The sequence below is a fragment of the Phocoena sinus genome, chromosome 9 (assembly GCF_008692025.1).
Source record: "Phocoena sinus isolate mPhoSin1 chromosome 9, mPhoSin1.pri, whole genome shotgun sequence".
Lineage (NCBI taxonomy): Eukaryota > Metazoa > Chordata > Mammalia > Artiodactyla > Phocoenidae > Phocoena > Phocoena sinus.
In genome coordinates this window covers 20,801,959-20,815,713 of record NC_045771.1, presented here as the reverse complement: position 1 = coordinate 20,815,713, position 13,755 = coordinate 20,801,959, and the positions used below count along the sequence as shown (strand labels likewise).

The 13,755-nt window shown below is 50.7% G+C and overlaps 1 protein-coding gene across 4 annotated transcripts in view; it reads right to left on the bottom strand.

The window, feature by feature from the left end:
- PLXNA4 (plexin A4) overlaps positions 1–13,755 on the bottom strand; it is a 373,377-nt gene that overhangs the window by 50,461 nt on the left and 309,161 nt on the right. For all 4 annotated transcript variants that reach the window (XM_032643655.1, XM_032643651.1, XM_032643653.1 and 1 more), the window contains 4 exons: positions 11,073–11,224; positions 6,830–6,947; positions 1,564–1,700; positions 108–272 (listed from right to left, as the gene is read on the bottom strand). In XM_032643655.1, the coding sequence (XP_032499546.1) occupies positions 108–272; positions 1,564–1,700; positions 6,830–6,947; positions 11,073–11,224 (572 nt within the window). The remainder of the gene's footprint in view (positions 1–107; positions 273–1,563; positions 1,701–6,829; positions 6,948–11,072; positions 11,225–13,755) is intronic.

Here is a 13,755-nt window from a genome sequence, read left to right as displayed (position 1 = left end):
TGAACCACCACCCCCAGTTCATCAGTCCCCACAGCAGGACTGGGCCCCAGAACTCCCCTGGCTTTGGAGGGTCGAGGAGGGAAGCCCAAGGTCAGGGCAGGCCCTACCTGATGATGCTCCACTCGGGCTCTATCCGCACGATGGTAGGATCCTCCACGTACTGGAAGAACAGGTCCTGGTGGATCCTGGCCCTGTCCACCTGCACCATCACCTTCATTTCCAGCACCTCATCTGAGGACGTGGTGTTGCACACGATGTAGGACGGAGAGCGTCTGCGGGAGGGAGATGGGGAGCTGGGCTCCTGGGTGGTGTTGGGCGGGACACTGTGGTCCTGGGTCGGGGCCCTCCCGTGCCCCTCCCTGTTCATCAGGCCCGTCAGAGGCAGTGGGGGAGCAGCGCCCCGACACAAAGCCCTGAGAACTACTGACAAAGACTCTCTCCTTGACCAGACTGTAGACGGGCTCCTCTGAGCCCCCTTTTTGACTAGGCTTCTTCCTGAGGCCCTGTCTTTGATTTGCTGACCCCCATTTTTACCAAGAATCCTGCTAACTTAGTTTGGCAAGAAACCCACCCCCCCATATCTGAGTACCCTTGATATCTGATCAAATTCCGCCTCCTTAACCCTTGATGTCTGGTCACCCTGACTGCCTTCAGCAAGAGTCCTGTTAAGTCGGTTTAGCAAGAATCCCCCTAACCTCGTTTCCTCTTAGTAATTTTCCATCCACTGCCTCCCTTGCTCTGCCCCTTGGCTATAAATCCCCAGCTGTCTGCCGTATCTGGAGTCAAGCCCACTCTCTTTCTCCATTGCGACAGTCCTGACACCTATTGCAATAGTCCTGAGCAAGCTCTTCTTTACCATTTTAACAAGTGTCAGAGCCATTTTTTTCTTGAACGCTCAGGCAAGGCCTGGCCTGGCCTCACTTCAGATCTGTCGCAGCCCTCAGCATAGCTCTCTCCCAGGAAAATCTCTCTCTGCAGAACCTCATGCCAGCGGCGCAGGGAATGTCCCCAACCACACCTCTTCTAGTCCTGCCTCCCTCCCAACCCTCACCCCCGCCCCAGGTTCCTGGCTCATGGACGGTGTGCTCTCCTGGGACTGGATGGTGGAACCAGGGAAGGGAAAGTCGGCTGCCCCTGGAGGTTCAACCTCAGCCAGCTCTCGGCAGTCCCGGCTGGCTCTGCAGCAGCTGGCCAGGAGCTAACCCAGGGGGAAGGGGCCCTAGATTCCAAACTGTGTCCCGTGGAACCCTAGGGTCCTGCACAGTGGGTGGTATGCGGGCACCAAGGCTAAACGGTGGGCAACGGCATGATGGGCCGTTCCAAGGAAGGGGTGCCTTGGAACGGCCCATCATGCCTTGGAAGGGCAGGAAGCCCTGCCTTGGAAGGGCAGGTCCCCGGGCTAAGCCACAGCCAAGTATGCCCAGAAAGTCCTCTCCCAAAGCGAACGGCCACTTCCTCAGGGAGGAGCAGGCACCTCCAGAAGGTTAGCCGGAAGTCTGCTGCCTGTCAGCCCCGCCCACCGTCTGAGCTGCGAACCCTGGAGCCTGCCCTGAGGTGAGTTACCTGTGGAAGAGGCAGGGCTGCTTCCCAAACATCACCACCACGTTGCTGCCTGCGTTCAGGTTGGTGCCCGTGATGGTCACCTGTGTGCCTCCGGACATGGGCCCCCGGCTGGGCTTCAGGTCTGAGAGAGTCAGCGTCTGTGCAGGAAAGGATCTGGCCTGAGGATGCTCCTGGGTAGGACTGAGGCAGCACCCCACTCCCGGATTCCACTCGCCTTCTGGAATCCTTAGTCATGGCGGCCTCCCAGAGAGCAGGCTCAGTTTACCCAGGCCTGTGGGGACTGGCGAGCATGTACACCTCTACACTAATAACAGTCATAATAATATTAGCTACTACGTAGTGACCTTTTAAGTGACAGGCTTTATATTTTATGTGTATCTATAGTGAGATAGACATTTTTAAAAAATCACCCATTCTATTCTACAAGGTAGGCATTATTACCCATCTTAAAGACAAGATTCAGAGATGTTAAGTAAAGTTTCCAAGGTCACAGAGCAAAGAAGCGGCCTGAGAACTGACTCCAGAGCTGGAGTTCTCCACCACCTCTCCAGTCTCCAGCGAGGGTCGCTTTCAGGAAGGTAAGCTGCCCCTTCCACAGGCCTCTCCAGAGAGCTGCCCAAAGCACCCAGCGGCCAGAGCAATGAGATGTGTGAGCCCCAGGGAAACCCAGGAGGAGAAGCAAAGAAGGGTCAGTGGATTGAGGGAAGAGTCAGATTGGGGATGGGGGTGGGGATGGGGGAGGATCTGTGAGCTGAGGATTTGGAGTCTCAGTTTGTTCTTTCATTAGCATTTTAATGGAAAAAACTTTCCTAAGTCCCAGGTGAGAAGCCTGTATCTGCATTTAAATGAAGATTTCTCTCTTCTCTTACTCCCTTAAAGAATTCTGCACCAAAAGTTGAACCCACTCAGCTCCTCGGAGCGGGCAGGCAACCTCCTCTCCGAGAGGCCTCGATTGATGGATAACACTAGGGGAGGAGAAGAGAAGCCCTAGCGAAGCCTGCAGCCCCAAGGCCTGGCACGTGTGCGCCCCGGTCCCCGCACAGGGCACACGTGTGGGGACACGCAGGGACCCACGGGAACACAGGCGGACCTCTGCGCCCGGCATCCGCTCAGCGCAGGCGCGCTCGCGGGGCCCACCCACCTGGTCCCTGCAGATCCCAAACCTGGAAGCCCCGTGACACCCACCAAGCCAAGCCGAGGAACGGCTTATGCTGGCTCTGGCTCAACCCGAGACCCGTGCTAGGGTGGGGGATGAGACTGCTGCAAGAGCCTTCCTTTCTCAGCTTTGCCTACACCGTGCTGTGTGACTCAGCACAAGTCACTTACCCTTTCTGATCTCAAAGAATCAAAAAGTGGTCCTCTCAGAGGTGCCTGACTGTTTTCTGGTTCTAACTTCCCGCAGATGGTGCCTCCGCCCCACTGTCTGTAAAGGGAGAGCTTTCAGACCTGGCTCCTGCTGACCCCCCCGGAGAGGAAAGGGAAAGTGAGGGAGTTACTTAAGGGGTAAGGGGCAACGTGGAAAGGAGGACAAGCTCCCTGGCAGCCTAGGGGTGAGGGTCCTGGAAGGGGTACAAGTGAGGAACCCTGATGGGTTTGCAGTGGCCCTCCTGTGTGGGGCTGGCTGGGTGCTGAGTTACTCTGGGGGTGGGGAGAGGATGATATGGAGACATGTTTTAAAGTTGGGAGAACCTATTCATTATTCAAGGTTTGCTTCATAACTATTTTCCAGCGGGTCTGCGTGGGAAATCAGATGTGGCGTTATCTGCCATCTCTTCCCTTGGCTCCCTCCCTGGATGGAGGCAAAGGGGGGAAAAGTGTTGCCTCTACAGAGATCTCCAGGGATAGAACTGGCAACAGCCCAAGAGTGCTGATCTGCGGTCTATGGGCCTTGGTGTCAGGGTTTTGAGTGAATAAACCCACACATCAGAGCCTGGCCCGATTTGTGGAGGGAAACTGAGGCAGACCCAAACCTCGGCACTGGGAGGGGCTCCCCAGCATCCCCAGGCCCTGAGAGGCACCCCTGAAAAGGGGCTCGCCAGGGGCTTCCATGGGGGTCCCAAGAGTGCCACCTGCCAGCTGCCCAGCAGGGTGGGAAGGCAGTGAAGGCTCGGAGATGTTGTGGGTGGGCGTGCGACAGAGGGGCATTCTGTCCTTCCTGCCTCCCTGGTATGACTTACGGGGGACCTCTGCCCCTCATTCCCACCCTGAACCCCTCGGAGCTCTGTTGTCGGCAGTGAGGGGGGGGGTTGCTCAGTGACCAGGTCCTTAATGCAAACTGGGGTCTGGGAGGAGACTGGGGTCCGTGGCACCATTTCTCCCCCCGCAGCTCTTCCCAAGCGGGTGTGTATTGCCAGGATAGTGCCTCCAATAGAAAAGTAAGTACGAGTCTGAGTCCCAGGGACCCACTGGACCAATGCATTTTCGCCTTGTGGCAACAACTCGCACCTTCGCTGCTCTTCTGCTCCGAGTTCCCCTCGTCCCCGTCAACCCCCTGCTCCCACTCCCTTCTGCTCCCGTCTCGTGGTGCCCCTCCATGTCACACCTCATGCCGGGAACAGCCTCCCGCTACCCGAGATCCATATGGAAAACTGTATTCTGCCTTAGGTCCTGCCTTTCCTTCTGGCTCCTTCCATGAAGCCTTCCCTTAATGCCTTACATCCAACCACATCCTGCTCCCAGGGTAGAAACACTCACGCAGGCAAGACCTTCCCTGAGAGCAGAAGGGGCTTTTGGTTGTCTACCACATATATGTGTCATATGAATTAAGCCCAAGAGCAGGTATCACAGAAGAAGGAGCAGCTGAAGAAGGAGACAGAGAAGGGAAGGGAGTCAGGCCACTCGAAGGCTTGAGGAAGGATTGGATAGGCAGGGCAGAACAGACCAAGGAACCTGGACAAGTCGAGAGGCAGAGGGCACCCTGGGCTCTTCTTGAGCTGGGGGCTGACATGATGAAAATGGTATCCCCCGGTGTGGCTGGACTAGAATGGGTTCAGACCAACGGCAGGGATTTAAGGGGGCCACTGCAGTAGCAAAGGGAATGGGAAAAGTAAGAATCCCGGACATGGTGATAGAGGGATTGACATCAGGCATTAGGGGAAGCCGAGCCACAGGCCACCAAGATGGTGGGCCCGGTGACAGGCCACTGACAGAAATGGGCAAGGGAGGGGGACACGCTGTTTATGGGAGCTGACAGCTCGGGTGGGCCATGGGAGGTGATGGCAGGACATCCAGGGGGCGGTGGCCTTTGAATTAGTCACAAAGGTAAGAAGCCTGGCTGGAGACACAGCAGAGACAGCTGAGGCCCAAAGGAAACGTCAGCTTAATGAAGTAGCGGCCGTTCCTGGTAGCGTTCGCTTTGTCACCGCCAAGAGACCACAGGATAAAAACTGTTCCAGGTAACTGACTGGCCAAGGAAGTCCAGTGCTTGCTTTGGCCATGCAGCGGTGTCCTCCCTTTTACCACAGCTGCCAGGTAATTTCAGAGCCAGATTTCATGCCAAATTTTCGTATGCCACGCCACACCTCTCAACTGCTTGGGGAGTGCTGTCCGTGTCTCTACCCACCTCAGTCTCTCTCTCCCTCTCATCTCAACTCTGCTGGAATAACAACGTCTGTGTATATAAATATATATATGATATACTATATATATACATATACATTTATGTAAATATATATACATTCATCACTAGTTGTCTTAAAGTATATTGGGTTTAACTTGGAAATTCCTTCAAACCCTTTCCGAAGAAGGTGGGAGTACAAATGCTAAACGAATAGGTAAAACTATACACATCCACTAAATCCATGACGTGTGTGTTCCTCTAAGTGAGCTCCTGTGTGGGTTTAGTGACAGCCATATTTATAAGGTTGGCTAGCTTTCAAAGAGTGGAGAAGGAGCACTGCAGAGGTCAGGACCCAGGCAGAGAGGGGCATCTGAGGCACATCCCTCCCAGGTTCACCGCCACCCACCCCCCTCGCCCAGTCACATCGTGTGCAAGTCCTTCATCTCCTCTGTCCTTCTGGACTGTGGGCCTCCTGGGGCAGGGGCTGCATGGGGTCTGAGTCATCACTGTCACACCTGCAAGCCAGGCCCATCAAGCTATATTATAAAATGCAACCAATTGAGCAAGTATTTATCAAATAACCTAGGGAGAGGTATTGTGCAAGGTGATACGTGGTTGTCAGTTAAAGGGAGGAAGAAGAAAGAGAAGGAAGGCAGATGAAAGAAGAGGGAGGAAGGAAGGAAGGAAGGAGAAAAATGGGCTTCTATGACATATTTCCGGGCATTTGACCCCCAGTCATAAAATCCATCATTTCAGGTTTCCAGCTTCCAAAAGCAGCTCAGGATCATGAGGAAATGATCTCATCACATCTGGCATTAACCCGAGAAGTTAACTGGACGGTAAAACAGTTTTGGCAATGATGTGATGTATGTAGCAGGGGATGTGCTCATGTCTCCAGCATCCCTGTCGTCACAAGGCAGGGAGGTTCCCAAGTCCCCCTGTTCACAGAACCCCTCACCAGGGCTGGTCCGGTACCCTTTTCAGGGGCCAGGGAGGGTCCAGGCTGGAGGGAATGTGAGGGCAGGGGTGAGATCTGCAGAGAGGCCTTGGGGTGGGGAGGGAAGTGTGGGGAAGGGTGTTGGGGCGAGAGGGAGTAAGTTAGGCATAGGACGATGGTGAGTGAGGAAGGTGGGATGACTGGGGATAATGGGATGGAAGTGGTGGGGTGCCAGCACACAGGCAAAGGGCAGGGCACAGCAGTCATGGTGGCAGTCACAGAAATCGTAAAGGCAGTGACACTAGAGGTGATAAATCTATTTTATCTAATTTTCACAGTAATACTGTGGGACAGATGCTTAGTATTATCATCCCCATTTTACAAATGGAGACACTGAGGCACAGAAAATTAAACAACTAGCCCAAGTCCACCCAGTTAATAAGAGGCAGAGCCAGGGCTCAAATCCCAGGAGTCCCCATGCACAGCCCACACTCTCACCCACCGTGTCACGCTGACACTCGGCCAGAAGGGGACATTGGGGCCTGAGAGCCAAAGCAACTTCCCTGGAGCTGCAGCCCAGCCCAGCCCAGCCTAGCCAGGATGTGAATCCAGGTCTTCCCGACTTCCAAGGCTGTGCTCTCAAGCGCTGCAGGACGGGACTCCCACGACTTTGGCCTGGGTTTGCCCACAGAGGTCTAGAAGGGCTCAGCAATCATGGTAAAGAGGTCTGTGGCCTGTGCCTGGCCAGGCCGTTGGTGGCCGGGACTCACCATGAAGTAATAGAGCTGCGACGACCTGGCCATGAACTCGGGCCGACACACAGCCACACAGATCTCCACGAAGCCGGCGTGCTGGCTGGGCTTGGCCTCCCCCATCTCACACACGATCCTGCAGGGTGGAGAGGACAGACCCCCATGGGTCACAGGAGGGTCACAGGTCTCCCTGCCGTGACCCCTGGGCCCTACACCTACCCAGACCTCCTTCTCTGTAGTAAGATCTCAGGGGTGGGCAGGGAAGGAGGAGGTGAGATATACCTGATTCCTCCCTTCGGGGGCTCCTCCCTGGTTCTCAGGAAATGAGGAAATGTGACCTACAGGGGTCTCCTTAGAGGCTCTCAGTAAACTGTGACTTACCCAAGGGCACACAGCCATCAGACAGGGACCTCGGAGCTGGGACCTAAGGTTTGCAGGTCCTCGCCTAGGAGCTCTTTGCTCCCAAGGCATGGACTGCCCCAGGCAGTGCTTTCTGCTCCCAGCCCCAGCCAGGGGCCTGGCAGGGGAGGGGCTTTTCATGCGGGGGGGGGGGGGGGGGGGGGCGAGGGGAAAGGGTGGGAGAGAGTCATAAATTCTCCCCTTTAAAAAAATTTTTATTGTTTCACTTACAAAATTGGTTCATACCCTTTGAAAGCGAGACAGTATCAAAATGTGACAGTAAAATAAAGTGTGCCTTTCGTCACTAATCTCTCAAAACCTTGGTGTATAAATCCTTGCAGACCTTTCTCTAGACCTATGCAAATATATAATATATATAATCTCCATTTTATAAATGAAGAACTGAGGCACGGAAAAGTTTGGCAACTTGCCCAAATATATAGATTTGCCCATATATCCACACGTGTGTATATATATTTATGTCTGATATTATGCACGCATATAAACATAAATGTGTATATATACACATGTACAATTATATACAAACATGCATATGTAAAGAAACATATACATGATCTTAAAAATAAAAGTGGAACTTAACCACCCATTATTTTTAACCCCTGCCTTTTTACTCAACGAAACAGCACGGACTTTCCCTCATGTCACAGTACACACGGCTCCGCTTTCTTCTTTTAACAGCTTCATGGTATTTCATAAGAGGCCTGTGTCATCATTTATTTAACCAGCCTCCTACTGTTATACATTTAACTTACCCTGATTTTTCTCCTACTCCAAATAACCCCGCAAAATGAACCAACCTACACACCTCCTTAAGCATCGCATATTTATTAAAATAGATTTCTGAGAAGGATTATTTGTGCTTTTTTTTTTTTTTTTTTTTTTTTTCGGTACGCGGGCCTCTCACTGTTGTGGCCTCTTCCATTTGCGGGGCACAGGCTCCAGACGCGCAGGCTCAGTGGCCATGGCTCACGGGCCCAGCCGCTCCGCGGCATGTGGGATCTTCCCCGACCGGGGCACGAACCCGCGTCCCCTGTATCGGCAGGGGGACTCTCAACCACTGCGCCACCAGGGAAGCCCTTGTGCTTTTAATGTTTGATAGTAGTGGGAAATAATGGTCCGGAAGGACTGTCCCAACCTTTACTTCCATCAACAGCAAGTGAGTGAGATTACTTCACTGTTTGTCCAACACTAGATATTATCAGTCCTTTAAAATTTTTTCGTATATAATAGGAAAAAAAAGATCTCAATTTCATTTTTATTCCCCTGATTACTGGTGAGGTTGCATGTATTGTATGTGTGTGTGTGTGTGTGTGTGTGTGTGCTTAAATCTTATACAGCCTTCCCTGTGACTTGTCTGATGCCCTCTCTTTATTTCGCTGATGGATTATCTTTTTGTAGGAGCTTCTGAATTAGGGGAATTAACTTTTCTCCATAATAAATATTGAAATTATTTTCTCTCAGTTGATCACTTGTTTTTCAACTTGGTTTATAAAGTCTTTTGCCACTTGAAAGTTTAAAACTATCTGTGTGGTTCAGTTGCTCATTTTTTACTTTATGGCTTCCGGGTTCTGGGTGAGAGTGTAGCAAAAATCTATGCTTTTCTGTTCAGATAACATAATTAATACATGTTCAGTTTTTTTAAAAGTACATAAAAGCACTTGCCGTACCTACATTCCACTCCCACCCCAACTGCATCACCCAGAAGTATCCATTGTCAACATATTGGTGTACATGTTTCCAGTCTTGCTTTCCTTTTACAAAATTAATTATAAACTCTGTATTCTGCTTGGTAAGCTGTGTTCTCACTTAATATACCTTGAGTATATGCCTGGTCATGATTCTTCTACATATCACATTTAATGGTTGTGTAGTTTACTGTCCTACGTATAGACAATAATTTATTAAATTAATTAATTCCCTAGTTTTAGATATACAAATTGCTTCCACATTTTCACTGTTACAAATAAGGCCAAAATAAGCATTCTTGCAAATAAATATTTGTGCCTTCTGTTTATTTAGGGAAAGTTCTAGAAGAATTATGCCCAGGCTAAAGATGTTTGACCTGCATTTCCAAACTGCCTTCCAGGAAGGTCGTCCCAATTTACCCTCCCGACATGAATGTATGAATGAGCTATTTCTTATGCCTCTCATCTGCACTGGGTGGGCATTACCTTTGAAAAACTGTTCCCCATTTCATTGGTTACTACTGATGTTAAACATTTTTTTAATATGACTTTAGTTCTGTCCTTTGAACTGCACACTCATGCTCTTTGCTAATTTCGTGATAGTTGCCTTTTACCTGTATCTTTTATCTAACCTCTTTAAATGTTAAGGAAAAGCATACTGTAACAGGCCACAACAATACTCAGTTTATCATTCATATTTTTACTTCGCACACAGGGTTTTTGGTGCACAAGTTTTGTCTTACATACTCAAATCTAATCTTTTCCTTTATAATTTTTTCTTTTGCAGTTATACCTGGAACACCTTCCCTTTCTTGAAATCAAATAAATTCTCACCTGCATTTTCTTCTAACCCTTTCACATTTTCATTTTTTTACCCTTAACTCTTTAATCCACCTGGAATTTACCTTGGTGTATAATGGGAAATAAGAATCTGATATGGTACTTTCACCAGGGGGTAAAACTGTACCACTTATTGAATGAGCTTTGCTTTCCTTGCTGATTTGAAATGTCATCTTTATCACATACTAAATTTTTATGTATCAAGGTTCTTTTTCTGGTGTTCTATCTTATTAAGTATCACGATACTTAATCACGGGGCTTTATAATATTTTTTATATCCGGCTATACAAGTCCAGAGTAGGGCGTTTTAAAGTTCCCCAAATCACAATATATCCGTAGCAGCCTGCTTTGGTTTTATCCTAGGAAGGACAAAAAGTTGAAGGAGCCACAGAAAGGTCTTTGGGTAAGTAAGTGATGATGGACCAGCATGGGTCCTACCAAGCCTGGAGCCTTCAATCATCTTATCTACTATGAGTGTTTTGGGAAGAACCGGATGGAAATCAAGGAGGAATTGAGGATGGCAGGACTGATGGTTCCAGAATCACAAAATCTGGGTAAGACTCAACCAGCACAAGCATAAACGCACTCACCTACCTATGCACGTGGGGACAAGTGGCAAGGTTTCACTCTGGGAGGGGCAGCAAAGAGGGTGTAGAATATAGATTCTATTGCGCTGGTGAATATTTATTTCATGCTTGTGTTTGCTGGGCTGGAAAATTGTATTTACTTATTTACAAGGCAATACATGACTCACAAACCTTCCCTGCCACATAGGTTAGAGGTCAAGGTCACTCGTTGAATGGCCCTCTCCGTGGACCAGCAGACTTTGCTGGAGAAAAACAATCCAAGTCCCCACAGGCCTGAGAGTGGGTGCGAAGGTTCATTCTCAGCCTCCACAGAGGGGAGCATAGGATTAGCTTCTTCTGTAATCGGGAGAGGACAGGAGTGGGGAGTTAGGGACAGTGGAGGGAGCTAGGGCAAGGAGCTGAACTCACACTTCTGCAGCTTTTGATTTTGCTTTGTCTTGTTCCTACTCAACCTCACACCTCAAGGAGGTAATGATCAATTTCCCCTTTTCTCCCAGCCATCTCCCCTTCCCCTTTCTGGACTTCCCCCAATATGGCAGCTAGCTAGTTCGGGGGCTGGGGAGCTGTAGGAGTCCCCCACACCCTAGAACGTGAGGGACATTCTCCTTTTCTGTCCATAAGTTCTAAGACCATCTATTGTTGATTGGGGAAGGTAAGTCAACATCAACCGTCTATTTATATGGACTTCTCTTCCTTGCTCCTCCCATGTCTCGGACAGCCTCCACTTACTGTTCCGCAGGGATGTAGCCATCTACCAAAGGGCTGCACTCCACGCCGGCCACCTTGACATGGGAGGCGATGTCCCGGAATTCCAGGCCCAGGTTCTCCCCTCGGATGGTGACCTTGGTGCCCCCTTCCCGGGGGCCTGTCACTGGGATTATCTAGAAGGAGGAAGCACAGTAATCAGACACCAAGACAGCGCGATCCCCCCACTGCTGATGGGGCAAGGGAGAGGCTGCTGCCTCTTTCCTATCTCCATCCCATTCCCTGAGTTGAGTCCAAGTCCACGAGGGCACCCAGGTCTGGGACTGTCAACGGGCAGGAGCTTCTGGTAGAATAGTCTGTGCCTGTGTATGGTTTTAGGAGCAGGGTTCAAAGCCCCTTGCTCCTCTTCGCATTTCACAGAAGAAGAGAGAGAACGTGATCTGCAGTGTTACTGGGTAATTCACAGAAAATCGGGATTAAAGCCTTCCAGCATATGCTCGTGTTGGTTCCACTCTCAGTGAAAATGAACAAGCCCCCTATCGACCCACACAGCCCTCCACACGATGGCATCCACCCATCTTTCAAGAGCCTTGTCAAAAGTCGCTTCCCCATCACCAGATGTTCTCTCGGTTTCTCTCCACTGAGATTTCAGGACACTTTCTTTGTGCTCTTTTCACAGTAACGTTTGTGTCGGATTCCCCACCCTGCCGCCCCCCTAACCCCACCTCTTCAGATCCTGAGTCCCTGAGAGCAGGGATGGTGGTGCCTCCTTTCTCTGCGTGAACTTTCCAGTGATGGCACCATATTTTATTCCTTGAGTTGTAATTGTACTGAAAACCCCAACGATCCAAGCGTCTTCCTGGAGTTAGAAAAGCCTTCGTCACTGCCCCTCTGCCTTCATTGTTTGGCTTGGTTTGTTTGGGTTTAATTTAGACTTTAACCTCATACACTTGCCCAAAATGACTGGCTTTCCCTCCGAAGACATCACTGTTGATGCTAAAAACCCATGACTGGAATGTTAGGATTCAACCACCAAGGGCCTGCTTTGAGGTGGCGGCTCAAAGTTCACGTGATCTAATTATAACCTCCCACAGCAGTGACCTTAGTGGCAGAAGACATTCCATGCCAGCCTCTCCTGGCATTTGACAGACCAGAGAAGGGCCCATTTCCTGTTCCTGGTGTCTCTGAACATCAGCACCTGGATCTCGGCCAACGTCAATGGGATCACAAATAGGAGAAGCCCAGGTAGGCTACCTCTTAATATTTCCTACTCTCTCCATCCCCCCAGGGTCACAAGTGGGCCGTTCCATCCTGGGGGGAGGGTGGAAGGTGGGGAAGGGAGTGACAGCTTTGCCGAGCCTTGTAGGCTATTCACCTACAAAGCTCAAGATACTTCCTGCTTCTCACATATGCAGGTGGGCACATCTGTGAGTGTGAGGGTTCATGAGTGTGTGGGTTTGCACAAGCATGTTCCCACTGCAGTGGAAAAACAAATAGGTTCTTTGGAGACACAGGCTTGTCTCTGTGTGAGGGAGATAGACAGATAGAGGGGGGTGGGCAGCGGGAGTCCCTGTCCTTCCCAGACGCCTGCCCAACTAGTCCCCAAAGCGCCACTGGCACCTCTCAGCAGCATCTGCATGATATTTCCACCCTGGCTTGTTGTCCTGAAAAGGAAGCTTTATCTCTGGCCCAGTCCATGGTTCGCCAGGATCCCTGGAGGGCTGCTGCCAGTATGGAGCCAGTAAATAGCATCCGTCGCAGGGAGGTTTGTTTAATTTGCCATCTCCTCCCTGTGATGTTTTTGGTCTCAGGCCAAGAAGAAAGCCAGTCCCACCGTTTTCACCAGACACACCATTAGCAGTCCTGAGAGGCAGCCCCCTGGGGGATGGCTTCTTGCTACGGGGCTCTGAGGGTGGGGGCTGGCAGGAAAGGAGGGGGGCCCTCGTTCAGATGTGGCGCCAGAGGCATCCACCTGCTCTCCTTCTCTAGATAATTCTGTAGTTAAAACACATAAGTATCTTTCCCCAGTCTGAGAATCACTGTTGAGATTCCTACCCATGCAGGAGACTGAAGTCGGGGCTGAGTGAAGCTCTCGGCACCTGGAAAACCAGGAACGTGGAGGGTGAAGGTGCCAAAGCGGGGGGCACATCTAGAGGGCCACGCCTGAGAGGCTGCTTTGCCAGAGGAAGCTGCTTACTCACGAGTCAAGCTCCTTCCTGTTTGTACACGTCCCCGGTGCGCATGCAGCATTTGTGAGGGAGGGTCGAGGGAATGTATGGGAGTGTTTGCCTTTGTGGTGGCAGAGGACAGCAATCCAGTAATCAAGAGACTCGGCCTTCAGGGGCCCTTGATTTCCACTTTGGTCAGAGTAAATCTGAGCATGGGTCTTTTCATGTGGGAAAGGGTGATAATAACCTTGGCCTTGGCAGGCATCATGGGTTGAACTCCATATGTTGAAGTCCTAAACCCCAGCACCTCAGAATTGTGACCTTCTTTGGAGACAGGGTCTTTATAGAGGTAGTCAAGTCAAAATGGGGTCATTCAGGTGGGTCCTAATCCAATAGGACTGATGTCCTCATAAAAAGAGGAAATTTGCAGAGACACACATGGCAGGAAGTCAATATGAAGAGGCACAGGAAGAAGACAGCCACCTACAAGCCAAGGAGAGAGGCCTGGAACGGACCCTTGCCTCACAGCCATTAGAAGG